General features: G+C 32.8%; 1 protein-coding gene across 1 annotated transcript in view; it reads left to right on the plus strand.

Annotated features, from left to right (window-relative positions):
• Window positions 1-16,272, plus strand: part of LOC129223532 (titin-like) — a gene marked incomplete at its 5' end in the record, with an annotated part of 239,389 nt that overhangs the window by 47,276 nt on the left and 175,841 nt on the right. The window contains one exon of the mRNA XM_054858074.1: window positions 15,516-16,204. Coding sequence (XP_054714049.1) covers window positions 15,516-16,204 — 689 coding nt within the window. The remainder of the gene's footprint in view (window positions 1-15,515; window positions 16,205-16,272) is intronic.

Genomic DNA, 16,272 nt, shown 5'->3' on the forward strand with positions numbered 1-16,272 from the left:
TTATAAAATGGTATTCAAATGAGCAATGCTTACTTTTCAACTTATTCTTTATGTGTTATGCAAGGTCAATTCCTGGTGGTTTTACCTTTCCCAACATAAATATATTCACATTTCTCCAGTACGTTTGAGTGAGCAGTTTACATTTAGCAGAAAATTAGAAAGTTAGTGAAAAGTAAAAACGACTACTGAAAACGAAACGACGAGGCATTGGCTACAAAAGTTGATGAATTTATATCAAGCTATAATGACGGGTTACGTACTTTTGAGACTGAAATTATACTGTCTGGAACAACTTGGTTCAAACAGTTTAATTGCCGCCTTTCAAAGGACGCTTATGAAATATTGCCATCCTATTTCTCAGAATAGGACGAAGAAGAAGAAGATGCATAAAATATGTATGTGACGCAGAGGAAAGTTACATTCTTTCAGTTTGATCTCAATCTGAATTTTAAGATAAGCTGGGGCAATTACGGATGCAAAACATTTGCCGTGCTTCAGAGTTGATTCCCGAATAAATCAAGGGTTGGCTCTAAGGAACGTGCCTCATAACTCAGAGCAAAATGCAGACGATTAGACGCAGAACTTCTCAGCCGATTAACATGATTGTGAATATGAAATAATGCTTCGCTTTGTTGTCAACAACGGGGAAGCTTTTGGTTCCTTTGTTCACTCGAAAGATTTAGTACACTGTTAAAAAAATAAGGCTTCTCTTTTTGCAGTTTTAATAGATTTATTGTGCCTCAAACCTCTTCATAATTTAATGTCATCGAAATGACTTTTATGGCAGCGAACGGTTGCGAGATATATTTATTTTCGTGATGTAATTATGTCAAGTCAAAATCTTTTCAGTTAAGTTGAAACCCTGGAGGTACAAAGATTTTCAATTTCATACCAAGGAATTTGATCATCCCGTTGTCAGAGACTTCAGAAGAGGCAGTCTACAAATGATGTCACACTATTTTTAAAAATATTTGACTCCTCCCTTTTTTTCACAAAATGTTACACTTCACTTTGTCTCCTCCTCTCCCCTTGCCAGACGTCACTCTATATATTACTTGTACATTAACATGTTGTCATAAAATATTTCATTTCAATGAAAGGTGTGATGGCACAAATTGTCACAATTCGACGAACTCCTTCCTCTCAAAGTGGGACATCATTTGAGGACGACACTTTAGGAATTGTTGCAAAGAGGTGTCGAAATTTTGTTAAAATCCTCGATTTTTCGTGGATATTTTGTTTCTGGACTGCATAATAAACGTATTTCCTAAAACTTCCCGGAAAAGATAAGTAAAAGAACAGATTAAAGAAGTTGGTCAAAAATAAATAGAATAATATTTACTTAGTATACTTATGCAGTGTCATTTAAAAGCAACCAAACTTTTTAGTTATAGAGTAAAATAAGCGTGGTAGCATGTTTTAAAGTTGATATTTATTCAAACTAGGATCCATTTGACTCAATACAATGCTTTGAAGGGTCAACTAAATTATCCATAGTCTTTTTAAATTCGGTTTTGGAGATGTTCTTTATCACCTGTGTTGCGGCTGCTTGAATGACTGGTGATCGATGACACAAATCTACTTTCTGTTCCTGCAATTGAAAACTGCGATGAAAACTTTTTGCGACAAAGAGCTTTCTACAATGATGATGTTGGTTGTGTAACCCGCTAATGCCACCTGTAAACTCTTTTATATCGTTTTTTTTTACTTTTACACGTTTCATTTATAGCCTGTAATTTTATTTCAACTTCCAAACGCCAGCATATGGATAAAATTTCCTCAAATTTCAGTACGCTTTTCTCCCCATTTACCATATGATGATGAAGGAATAAAAGGTAAATGAAGGAAAGTGTGTTAGAACTCTTTTTAAAAAATAAATATTCATAATTTGTTCTATTCAGTGGTTGGAAGTAGCGAGCTACAAGTAGTGACGCTACTGGAGTAGCTACATTTTTTAGTAGTTTGTAGTAAAGCGCACTACTTAAAAAAAAAAAAAAGTAGTTTATCGAGTAGATCGATACAAAAAAATAGTAGTTTCTAGCGGTTTCTGGAAACTACTTTTAAATAAACTTTAAAAAAAAAAAAGAATCAAGGTTCATACGAATTTGCCTAGTGCAGATTTTACACAAGTACATCAGCGGATGCAATGAGAAGTAAGATTCATAAAAATACGAGCTGACCTCGGGCATATCATTTTGATGCCATACGTTCTATCTGTTTGACGCAATTAGTTAGTTTGAAATCGTAATTTTCATGTTTCGCCAATATTTGTATTGAACAAAGCTTGACATAAAAAGAAAAGAAAATGAATTCAAGATAACCGATAATTTAGTAATTACTTTGTTTTTTTTTAATAGCTGCCGAGTATGTCCCCTGGATGAACGTTTTAGATTTCAAAGATTCTTATTCTGATACCATAAAATAACTTATTTTCTCGAAATTAAAGGCATCGATGATTTCACGAGTTCAAAATTTCGTGAATTTTATATGAACACCGAAAGTTGAAAAACAAAAATCTTTCGCAAGGCTGAAATTTTCGTGATTACGATGGGCACGCGAAAACCGTGAAAATTCAAGTCTCGCGAAAATAAGTGCTTTTACAATATTTACCAAACAAAGAAGCTACTATGAATGACATGGCGGCCGGTTTGCAATAAATACGAGTATAGTGTGATAGCGTACATTTTTTTGAAAAAAAGAAAAAAGAAATAATAGATAATTCTTAGTAATATTCCATGTTCATATGAGACAATTTATCAATCTAAACCTTTCAACCTTCCTACTGTGTGTATTAGTGTGTCCCAAAAAAATCGAAAGTTGGTTATCAAGTCGCACACCCTCTTATATTTTTTCTTTTACATTAAAATAATTGTAAAAAAATTTTCATACAATTTGAACAACCGGTAACCTGTACCGACTTCCGTCTGAAAGTGTGAACCAGCACTTGACTTGCTAGGCCAAATAAAAAAACACGTTATTTAGAAACTAGAAATTTCTGTTGATAAAACGTTGCCCCTCTACATTGCATGCACCACAAAAATATTTACTCAAAGTAAAAACATTTAGGTGTCCCACAATTGGCCAAAATTTATAATTTTCATCAAAAAATTATTTTTTTCAACACACATTTCTAAAAATGTAAAGTAAATTTTACGAAATTATCAAGCTGAAAAATGTAAACAGTAAAGTAGGTAATTAGCCTTAATTAGAAATTTTTGCTCTCCTGCAATATTTAAGTTTCCCAACATAGTAGTCAAAGATATCGATTTTTCAAGGTTAAGTTAAATTTTCATTTTAAATATACCATTTTTACTTTCTTCTATATCTAATATATAGAAGAAAGTATTGGATTCGTGCAAATTTTCGAATTTCGAATTTTGACGGATTCGAACGTTTTGAGGTGTGCTGAGTCCATTTCGACCATTTTTGGAAAATGTCTGTCTGTCTGTGTGTGTGTATGTATGTGTGTGTGTGTGTGTGTGTGTATGTATGTGTGTCACGTCTGTGTGTGACCAGTTTTTTGTGGCCGCTCTACAACAAAAACTACCGCATGAAATCGAACGAAATTTAGTACACATATGTGCCCCTATGTGAACTTGTGCCCATTAGTTTTTGGCGCGAATTCCTCCAAGGGGGGTGGAGCAATGGGTCGTTTTTCGAGTTACGCGTGCTTGCTATTCCTCAGGAAGTTACTGGCGGAATCAAACAAAATTTGGTCCATATGTTGGTATTAACAGGAACAGGTGCTGATTCAATTTTGGTGTCAATAACTCAAACGGGGGTTGAGCTATAGAACGTTTTTTGTCGTCAATTGTGACTGCTGTATCTCAAGAAATAATAAACGGAATGAAAGAAAAATTTATCGGCAAGTAGCCCTTAGCGGGTATAAGAACTGATTTTATTTTTGTGTCAACAGCTAAAAAGGGGGTAGCGCAATCGCCCGTTCTTTTTTTCCATTGTGAGTACCCTATCTCAAGAAGTAATGCTACGTTCTGGTTGAAATTTGGAATATATGTGAATCCATACGTAAACAGGCTTTGGTTCAATTTTGACGCCAATCGCTCCAAGAGGTGTTGATTTTTTTTTTTTTTTTTGCGAATAAAAATAGCTTTATTAATGCAACAATAAGAAAGATAAATCGTAATAGATTGTCGTCTGCGTATTTCTCGTGATTTTAATTGTATGGAAATGATCGGAAATATTATCTCAATGATTTAAAATTTTTAACTGTTGCCATCTTATGTTTGTTAATAAATAAAATATTTGTAATTAATTCAAGTTAAGCTTTTAAAGTAACTTTCAATTTTCGTTCTTTGTTTTGTTTTTACAATAATTCAGACATTGGGATGGTCGTCAAGTTTTAGCATGTGTAATTTTGTTACTTTCTTCTATATCTAATATATAGAAGAAAGTATTGGATTCGTGCAAATTTTCGAATTTCGAATTTTGACGGATTCGAACGTTTTGAGGTGTGCTGAGTCCATTTCGACCATTTTTGGAAAATGTCTGTCTGTCTGTGTGTATGTGTGTGTGTATGTATGTATGTGTGTGTGTATGTATGTGTGTCACGTCTGTGTGTGACCAGTTTTTTGTGGCCGCTCTACAACAAAAACTACCGCATGAAATCGAACGAAATTTAGTACACATATGTGCCCCTATGTGAACTTGTGCCCATTAGTTTTTGGCGCGAATTCCTCCAAGGGGGGTGGAGCAATGGGACGTTTTTCGAGTTACGCGTGCTTGCTATTCCTCAGGAAGTTACTGGCGGAATCAAACAAAATTTGGTCCATATGTTGGTATTAACAGGAACAAGTGCTGATTCAATTTTGGTGTCAATAACTCAAACGGGGGTTGAGCTATAGAACGTTTTTTGTCGTCAATTGTGACTGCTGTATCTCAAGAAATAATGAACGGAATGAAAGAAAAATTTATAGGCAAGTAGCCCTTAGTGGGTATAAGAACTGATTTTATTTTTGTGTCAACAGCTAAAAAGGGGGTAGCGCAATCACCCGTTCTTTTTTTCCATTTTGAATGCCCTATCTCAAGAAGTAATGCTACGTTCTGGTTGAAATTCGGAATATATGTGAATCCATATGTAAACAGGCTTTGGTTCTATTTTGACGCCGATCGCTCCAAGAGGTGTTGATTTTTGTTTTTTTTTTTTTTTTTTTTTTTTTTGCGAATAAAAATATTTTTATTAATGCAACAATAAGAAAGATAAATCGTAATAGATTGTCGTTTGCGTATTTCTCGTGATTTTAATTGTATGGAAATGATAGGAAATATTATCTCAATGATTTAAAATTTTTAACTGTTGCCATCTTATGTTTGTTAACAAATAAAATATTTGTAATTCATTCAAGCAAGGCTTTTAAAACAACTTTCAATTTTCGCTCTTTGCTTTGCTTTTGCAATAATTCAGACATTGGGTCAAGTTTTTGCATGTGTAATTTTGTTTTTGTTGGGAATATTGCTTCCTCGTCAAGCATGGGGAGGGATCAGAAAAAAAAAAAGAAAAAAAATATAGAAGAAAGTTTCGTGATGGCCACAACATACTAGTTTTTGTTAGGAATATTGCTTCCTCGTCAAGCATGGGGAGGGATCAGAAAAAGGAAAAATATAGAAGAAAGTTTCGTGATGGCCACAACATACTAGTTTATTATTCGCTTGCGAATGCTGATTTGAAAATGTGTTCGCTAATAATTTTTGAACTTGATATTTTATTTACATTTGTATATGATTTTTAGATGATAAATAGAAAAAAGAAAAGTTTTTGAAGAGGTTTTAAATTTTAGGCCAAGTGTGGGATATCTTAAATATTTTTTAACTTGAATAAATGTTTTTGTGGAACATGTGGGGTTTAGGGGCAACTTTTTATCACCAGAAATTTTGAGTTTATAAAATAGTTTTCTTTTCGATTTGGCTTAGCGTTTACAAGTGCTGCTTTACTTTCAGACGCAAGTCGGCACGTGTTGCCGTTGTTCAAAAATTATATGAAACTTTTTTTTCACAATGGGATCGTTTCCGAAAATTTAAAAGTATTTTTTTCTGAAAGAGCATGCTTAAAAACATAGGATCTGATCATTTTTTAAATAGTTTGACTAAGTTTAATATTTGAAAAAAAAAAAATAAATAAAATAAATCGGTGCGCTTTCATTGTTTACGCTTCTACCGAGGACATCACAAATGATGAAATGCCATCCACTGATACCATTCACAGAGCACAACACTTAATTCACTTCTTTACTCACATGCACTGGCAACGATATGGTTGATAGCAAGCATAGAGCGGAATGTTTAATTCGTTTCTTTATTATCATAACGTGGAAACGCGGTCGACAGATGCGCCAAAGTACATCATTTGTGACGCCATAAAGACTACGCCTTATGTTCAAATCCGGACAGTTTAGAAAATTAATTAAAAATTAAGCTTTGGGAAAATGAACGTTGTCTCTCGCTCCATATTATTATTATTATTATGTTTTTTTTTTTTTTTTTTTTTGCTTATTTTATCAATTTTATTGACTAAAAGTAGTCCTTTTGACTGAAGGAAACAACCCCATTGTTTTGATATAATAGGACACATATAAGAAGGTTGCGACTTGAAAAATCGACTTTCATTTTTTGTGGGACACCCTATGTTCTTTATTTACTTACTGTTTAAAGAGTAGCGACTACATTTCGAAAGTAGTTTTTAGTTGCTGCATTAAAAAAAAAGTAGTTGTAGTTCGTTACAAAAAAATGTGGTTTTTCCAACCACTGGTTCTATTACATTTGTGCTGTTGTCTTTTTTTTATAATAAAGCTCAAAGTTTGTCTGGATATCCGTCCAGATCTCTGTCGAGATGTCTCTCTGTGACACGCATAGTGCCTAAACCGTTCTGCCGATTTTCACGAAATTTGGCACAGAATTAGTTTGTAGCATGGGGGTGTGCACCTCAAAGCAATTTAAAAAAAAAATCGATTTTGTTCTTTTTCTGTTCCAATTTAAGAACATTTTACCGAGCAAATTATCATAATGTAAACGAGTGAATTACCAAATTATCATAACGTGGAACCGTAACATGGGCGAGCAAATGAACATAGCAAATTGACGAGAAATTCATCATCCATTATTTGTAAATATACAGGCGAACCAAATACCGATTAATTTTCTACTACATGCAAAGCCGTGCGGGTACTGCTAGTTATGAAATAATGCTATTAAATTTCACTTGGTTCGCTACTCATCGTGAGACCCTTTTGTAAGAAGCTTTTTTTTTTTTCATGTTTGCATTCACATTTCTTGTACAGGTTTTGCTCATAATCTATTATTCTCGCACCAAAAACCAAATATTTTAATGGAAAATATCTTCGGCTTCGATCTTTTATTTCACAAATCATATCATAAGTATAAATATGTCTATGCATTCGATTGAATGGAAAGATACTGTTCAATATGCCGTTTCTTATGTGAACAGATTGTCCCAAAAACTAAATTAACTCCAGTAAACAATATGCAGCATCATTAATTCCAAAGCACCTAAACAGGAAGAGATAAAGGAAACAGTTTATGAAAAAGCTGCATTAAGCAGCTAATGGCATGTCGCAAATTGATAGACCCGAGATCGATTAAAAATAAATCATTTCTATGTGAATTATGCTTAGACTACTTTACATCAAAAGCTTTTTTTTTCTGATGAAATATTACCTTGAAAGTAGATAATCAAGAGAAGATTGTTCGTAAAATCTTTGGGTGGGGAAGTATAATAACTAATGTTTAATAAAAAATGCAGGAAGTCATGAAGAAAATACTTTTTTCGATAGGAAATAAAGTTATAATAAAAACCACCATGCCTGATCGAAGTTAATTTATATCAGCTGTTGGAACTAATTTCAAAAGTACCTGCAGTACTTGGTTCAAGGCATCAGAAGTTACTCTCAAACTATAAGAATTTTGTTCGTTAAAGGCAGAAGAATATTTTCTGGAAACCAATATGACAAAAAGCTCGAATGCGCCGTATTAAAACAGGGGCGTAGCCAAAATATTTATCTGAATGGACTGAACGGTGGTGGTAAACAATTCATTACACACACCACACACGCACTTTATATATGGGGTTATTTGTACTGAAATGCATCAAAACGCCGCTGCGGTTCTGCTTTTTCGAAAAAATTAATTTTCCTCTCATATAGAATTGGTCAAGACTCAAAATTTAATTATTTCTAATTGGTGTTCTGAGGTTGGAAAATTTACGAATTCCAGTAACCCCTGATAGGTACAAAGAGTGATTACCGCCTTTATAAGCGTATTTCACGTATTCCAAATAGAGAGTACGTTTCAACAAATTCGTCTAGTTTGAATTTTAAATAAGTTTTAAAAAAAAGCAATTGGAATTGAAAAAAAAAAAATACTTGTCTAGCGGTCCTAATGTACTGGAGAAACAATATAAAGAGAATGAATTAAAGCAATGATTACACATGGTTTCACATTGTTTTTTGATTGCACACATGTGCTGCAGTTTTTCATTGTGTCAATAAGAAATGCGCAAGAGAGATCAGAAAAAGAAAAAATATATATAAAAACAAAATAAAATAGATGAACAGAAGTGAAAATTAATCTCTGATTTAAATAAATATAAATGTTTGAACTTTAAACTTTCGTTCCGCTACTTTTTGAGGTAGTTAAGTAATTTTTAAATGCTTGTTTTTATTAAAATTCCTATTTATACATATTTAAGTACTCGCTAAAATAAATGCTTCTCAAAACTGGGCATTGTACAACTTTCATGTCTATGAAAATATATATATCTCAATAATCTTCATCGCCAACTTTACGGGCAAGAAGTAATAGTTCAGAAACCAGTGAGAAATTTGGCTACAAATATATTTATAGTGGTGAGCCGGCAGTGTGGCATTGGTCTCTTATAAGATTTGGGAACATTCGTATGTACTTATGTACGTTCGGACGATTCCAAAAATAAAAACAATAATAATAATAATAATAAAACTTAGGTTGAAATTTGAGTATAGGATTTTTAAATTTTATTATTATTATTTTTATTATTATCACTATTATTATTTTGCGGATACAAAGAAACTTTTCATTTCTTTGTAAAAGGAAATAGAAACCTATTTAAGACTCGAAATACGTTTCTTCAATACTTAACATGTAAGGCTAAACTGCACTTTTTAGCTAAAAGAGTAATATGTAATTAAAATAATAAAATAAATTACATAAATGTAGATGCGTGAATATAACCTACCCTTCTATCTCCAAAAGTTCTGAAATGTATTTTCCAGAAGAGAAAAACTTTGCAGAGGGTGCGAAAATATTATCAGCACTAAAACAGAGAACAATGCTAGTATTTAATGAACAATTATTTGTTAAGTATTATTAGTCATCTTTAAAATTAATTTAAGAGGTTTTCCTTTTTTTTTTAACAAAATAGCTTAATTTTAAAAACACTTCGCTTCCATGTGGAATAAAACCGGGGCTGTGGAGTTGGAGTCGGGCGGATTTTGGGGTAAAGGAGTCGGAGTCGGAATCGTTAGAAAACATGCCGACTCCGGGCTTCTTTTTTTTCTTTCCTTTTCACTGACTCTCCTTGCATTTTTTTAAAAACTGACTACCAATTGTTCGATTACATGTATAAAAAGATACTAATGAGAAAATAACTGCCATTATGGCAGTCAGCTAGCTTGAATGCTTACCAAACTTTCTGTAGCCGTCCCCTAGTTTGCTTGCTTTTTAACTTAACTAATAGCAACTGTCAGCAAACGGTTTTGTTGCCTAACATTTTAAAGTAATCACTTCCAAATAAAAATAGAAATATGGTGTTCTGTTCGATCTCAGTTATAAAATAGTTTAAGAAACGTAACAAATTAGTAAGTCGAGGCCCGTAGCTATGGTTGAAACGTTTAAGGATGATCGGCAAATTCAATGCAGTTCTAGCGCGAAAGCACGAATCCAAAAGATTCGATGAAATAATCTAATGTTTTTTTCTTTATTAAGACTATTTCTATAAGCTTGGTTCTCACTAAAAAGTATGGAACAAAATAAGTGTAAATGATTTTTTGATTACGACACTCAATAATTGCAGTTAATCTTAAAATCTTCATATTAAGGTTTAGTTCTAAAGCAGACAATAAAATGTAAATTAAAAATTTAGCGAAGAAGAAATATAGGTATAGTAAAAGCTATTTGTACAATATTGTATACCGCAGCATTTTGTGTAAAATTAGCTCCTAACGTATATATGTTCTATTTTCGTTGAAATTTTATTGATGAAATATAATTTAAAATATATTCGCGTAAATTTTGAGAATTAAAGTATTTATATTTTTTATAAACTCTGAAATTAACTTTGGGTGTCATCTACCAGATGGGTGTCACACGGGGCAAACCACCTCCTCTCAAGAACTTGGATTTAAAAAAAAAAAGCTTTTTTTCTCTCAAGTTACAGCTTTCAAAAATTGAAAGCACACGATTTGATCAATATCTATTTGTTAAACATTAAAGGGGGCAAATTACAGATAATCCTTTTCAAATTTTTTAAAAGGGATTTTTAAGTCATCTCACTTTTTAACTCGTAACTACTTGAAAATTTGATTTTTAAATTGAATTTCTAACGTTGTATGCGTCTTGGGTTTACAATAAAAAACAAAATGCAAAATTTTCATAAAAAGGAATTAATATTTCAATCTCTGTTTAGAGATTTACCCCTTCCCCTGAAGGGAGAGAGGGAATTAAAAAATACAATTAAAAAAATTTAAAAAAATCCGGAGTCGGAGTCGGGCGTTTCAAAATCCAGGAGTCGTAGTCGGGGTCGGAGTCGACCATTTTCCTTCCGACTCCGCAGCCCTGGAAAAAATCACTTGAATGTCAAACTATACATTAAATCCTCATGTATTTAGTAAGCATTTTTTTTAAATGATTATTTTCTTATAACGACAAAAAGTAATTTCTAGTTCAAAGTTGAATGCACCTTTTTATAAGTTATACATCTTTAAGATGTCGTATTTATGGTCAGTTTTGTTTTCGTTTTCATGTTTATGTGCCCAGTCTAAGTTTTAAACAATGATGCGCACATTTAATTGCGCATTCATACTTCTTTCCTGTACTTTATAATCGACCTGCTTAATTGTTTTCCAAGACAATTAATGATGAAGATAAATTAAACACGGGTGTTACAAAAGGAGAAACAAATAAAACTAAAAAGAAATTAAAAATAAGTTTTAGTCATATTTAAATTCATTAATTACCATGATATGGCTTTGTTTTTTACTTTATAGTTATAGTGTAAGTCAATAAAACAATATTATCATTCGTTGACCTCAAAGCCTGTAAACGTTATTGTTTTCAAGCAAAATTATGATAAGAAAATATGTGTTAAAATTTTTACTCCATAGATGGCGATAGTAGTTTTCTGTTTGCTAGACGCTGAAATTACAACAATTTGGAAAAAAAAAATCAACAACCTCAGTGGCGCTGGGTTCTGAAAATCAGTGGGTGGGTCCTCAATCACGGAGCCCAAAAAGGAAGGGGGGGGGAAACGAGAGGAAATTTGCAAAATGTAACTGTGAAGAAAATTTATGAGAAAAATTCTTGGTGGAAAATATCAATTTTACAATGAATTGTTACTATAGAATAGTTCCACAGGTACAAAAACTAACATAAATATGAAAGTATTATTTCATCGGAGACTATGTTAGGGAAAACCTGAAGTTGTAAAAACATTATAGTGTAGTTTGTTATTTTTGTTTAGTTAAACTAAATTTAAAAAAAAAAATAGTGATACTCAGCAGCTGACTAGTCAGGAGATAGGAAAAAGGTGGGTAAACAAGACAGAAAACACGATTAACACGCAAAAGCATTTATTTCATTGCATCCCCCCCCCCTTCTGCCAAATTTATTGAAGTTATTGACATACTACTGTTACCTTATTCTTCGTGGTTTTGATTCCACTACTTCCCTCATTTATTCGAATTGATATTTCTGCAGTAACTTGACAACATTAACAACATTTTTGCACTACATAACTGATATCGTTACAAATTCAGATAATAGTGTGAATTCCTAATAAGTCAGTGAGTGGATAGTCTAACATGCTTCTGCTCGGGGAGTGAGCAAAAGAGGAAAGTTTATGCCACCGACGCTCTGGGATAAAAGACTGATAGTTTGCAACTTATGTGATGTTGAAAAAACATGCATGTTGCGCGTTAATCTTAGAAAAAAAAGAGAGATTTTTGGAAGTTTATCCATTATTTTGTTCCATGTAAAATACTTCACGAAGATGAACGTGGAAGAATATTAGAATATTTTCAACAAGTATTTTTAAAAAAATATTATTTCCTCAATTCTTTAAGTCAATCAGGGTAGTAAAACAAAATCATTAGACGATTTGAACTATCAAATAGTTATTCTACTATGAGATACACTTTCAACGTAAAATGGTTTCGTGATATATTAACATATTCTTTTGAACTACCTCACTGAAAAATTTGAATTATTAAAATGATGGAATACAGATCCGAATGTTATCTTGATTTTTCATCTGCTCTATTTTTAAGTTTAAAATAACAAAATGAAATTGTCAATTCAAAAGTTGTTCGAGCAAGATTTATAAATTGGTGTTGGCAACATTAACTTTTTCTAACAACCTTTTAAAACTAATAGCGACCCAGTGTCTGATTACTAAATTTAGCCTATCATTTTGTTCCTTGATCTGTGTTTTTGAAAGTAAATAACCAATTATAGCATTTTCTTCGATTTTATTCCAAACATAGTTACTAAAGGAAAAGAAAATTTTACTTTAGAGATGCTTGGATTAATTTCAAAAAGCAAAATTTATAACGAAAGAAAATGCACTATTTTTCTTTTCTTTTTTTTTTAAAAAGTTAAACATTTAACATTGCTTAAAATTCACTAACTGAGCAGAGACCAACAGAGACCAATTATTTGAACTTAAGATTATGTGTAAAAAGTAAGAACATATGACTTTAAGAGTCTAAACGTTTTTACTTCATGTTAACATTTTAGTAGGCAAATGAGGAAATAGCTGTTACAAATTTCAATTTATGTCAAAACTTCTCTGCATAATATGATCGGAACAACCCTTTTTTGTTTCTGAATGTCCTAACAGATACTTTGGCACACCCTTATGGTATATTAAAGTTCACTCTTTCTTCTTCTTGGTATCATTCTCCTTATATGACGCCAAGAAGGTTTATGCGTTACTCTACGCTGGCAATAAATTTGGAGACAGATTTAGAACATCTTGAAGTCATACCGAATCGCAATGTCGGTGGTCTTCATCGCAGTTAAAGACCACCCGCAAATTTAATGGGTTATTCATCTTGAACTGATGTTAAAGTTTGAATCTTTAATTGGAGATTTGACTCTTTAACTGGGGTTTCGCCATTACTGCAATTTTCCTGCAGTTAGGCGTCCGAATGATACTGTGACTGCACGATTGTAAGCGACTGATTTCCGTAAAAAACTGTGAGCAATAAAAGTCGTTTTAAGGAGTTTATAGCACTGGAAACGTTAAAAAAAAATCAAAACTTTTTTTGCTTCAAATGATTATGCTTCGGTTTTTTGAGTTCATTTGGATCATAAATGCTAATGTGGCTTTAACAGTATAAAAAGGCATCATTTCAATAAAAGTTTCAAACTTCGTGTCTCGGAGTTAAAATGCATATTAACTCATTATGTCATTTCTACTTACGTAGCAACTTTCGCAAAGTTTTTAGTTACACTAATGAAGAACAAATTACACAGATAAAAGATTTTTGTGATACCGTCCAAATGTTCATTGAAAACAACGCACAGGGATTTCATATTCGCAATAAGCCTTTCTTCAATGTTTCTTTGGAAAGATTAAAAACACGCATAGAACCTATAACTAATAGTAATTCCGAAACGAATGCAGGGAATTTTCTTGCAAACTTGAGTGTTACTACCTTTGTGTCCTTTAATATATATTTTTTTAATTTCTAATGGCTGGCAGCACGAAGAAAAGACAAAGAACAAAATAGAAAATACAAACACAATACACAGAACAATGGATACAGTAAAATATTAGCCGCCTGTATCCTTTTATATAGTCGGCAGAAACTTACAGCTACAGTGAAATCCCGTTACAACGAATTTCAAGGGACCGCAAATTTTATTCGTTGTATTGGGAATTTCGTTGTAATAGAATTCTAATAATGTGATGGCAATTAAATCGGGACTGAAAATGTATCTCATTGAAACAGAAATTTCGTTATATTGGTATTCGCTATAGCGATTCCACTGTATTTATAATGCTTTAATAAGTAGTGTCTGCCTCACAAGCACAGTTAAAATTTTCTCATGGGTATGAAGGGATGATCATAAACAGTCCTACATATGCAGTAGTCTCCGCTTAACGTGATCGTGGTTAATGTTATCAATTGCTCAAGGATATCAAAATCACTGGGTCCCAATTTTCTCTACTCATTTGTGTGTTCAAATTGTCGCTTAATGTAATCATAACATCGTTTAATGTTTTCAGTTTTTGAATCAGGAATCGGGGTTTCTGTTGAAACAATCGGAAACTGCTTCGTTTACTCAAGATTTTACAAGGAGTTTGACAAAAATTTGAAAAAAAAAAAAAAAAGAAAAAAAAACCCGATAGAAATTCCTTCAGATATGACACTTTAGGAGTTCGAATATAAAATAGAAATTGATTTAAAATATCCCTATAGCTTCCTCATGAACATAATTAGATGTTTGTCGAATTTTTAAAAGAAAATATAATTGAATGGTGGAAGTGATGAGGAATGCATTGATGTTGAACCACCTCCTTCAAAAGCTGAAATGAGGGATGCATCAAAAGAGTTCGAATGCGGTGTACAAGAAACCTCCGATGACTTTGTGATTACAAGCAATTTATAAATGAGCTTGAGCAAGGGAAGCAAATAAAACAATTTATTATTTTCGAAAAATTGTTTAATTTTTGTATTTTAATAGAAATATAACAGTAAATAACTTGAGTTTATTTGTTTACCATGAAACGGTGTATGTGCAGCTTAAATCGGTAAATTTATGCAATTTCATGATTTTTTTTATTGTTTTCAATCGGTTATTATTGTCAAAATCATTGTGTTGCAGAGTGATACCATTTAGCGGAGAGTGCGATACCATTTACCGGAGTGTGCTCCACATAAATTAACATTAAACGATTGGCAATATGACTACCAAAGGTTTTTTTTCCCGAAGTTTAACTCGACAAACTCCCACTTGCTGCGCTCCTGGTCTTCAGAGCTGTATCTATGCACTTTTTAATGATTTTTTTTTCCAAACGATTATTCTAAATTTTCTCCATGATAGTTTGAGCCCATTTCCCGCAAAAGGTAATAACTTTTCAACGATTAAAAAAAGTACCTTGTCATAATAAGTAAAATTTCTGTTGTAAGGAAACGTATATTTCTTTCTATCTCGATTAATGTATTTTTCGTACTGTTGATGATATCACTTTTACTACAGTGATTTCTTTTCTCTTATTTCAGATTATCTCTAAAATTATCAGGATCATGTCTGAAAGAAAAGAAAGACAGTGATTCCGAAATCCAAGTCAATCAAATCGTTCTCAACGTCACCTTGCCATCAGTACAAGAAAATTGTGAAGAATTTTCGAACATAGAAATGAAGCAAGAAACTAGCAACAAAGATAGCGATGACCCTAAGCTGAATCGAGATGAGGATTCTTTTATACAGCAAGAAAATCTGAATCTCTCAAATTTGCCAGAAGAAAAAGAAGCTGTTGAACTGTGGCTCGATAAATCTCTTGAATCGGCCTCTGGTCCCGACACCGCAATCATTAACAAGCTGGATTCCTCATCGGAATCTAGGCTGGATATACTGATTAACAATCCTGATGTGTCACTTTTGTCCGATCCACCAAAAATACCATCTTCACTACCAGTGGATGAAGAAATACCAAAACAGCAGCAGAGACCCATCGAGGATATTCTTCAAGCCCTCGACCAGTTGGTGCTCTCGACTCCCAGAGAAGTGGAGATCAGCATCGATTGGGAGGCTCGGGGGCCTGTAAACATTCGAGAGAAGTTGGTTGTCCCCTCCACTACTTCCATAAATGGAAGTGAAAACTGCGAGATGGACGATCTCCCTGAAGACCGAAAACGGGACATAGAAACTCTCCTGAAGGAAGTGGATGAATGCTTGAGAATGCACCAAGGTAAGCTTTTGTTTCTCTAAATTTTAAATGTAATCATACTGTATCTCTAAATCAGAATCTAATCTGAA

Source organism: Uloborus diversus, chromosome 1 (genome assembly GCF_026930045.1).
Source record: "Uloborus diversus isolate 005 chromosome 1, Udiv.v.3.1, whole genome shotgun sequence".
Lineage (NCBI taxonomy): Eukaryota > Metazoa > Arthropoda > Arachnida > Araneae > Uloboridae > Uloborus > Uloborus diversus.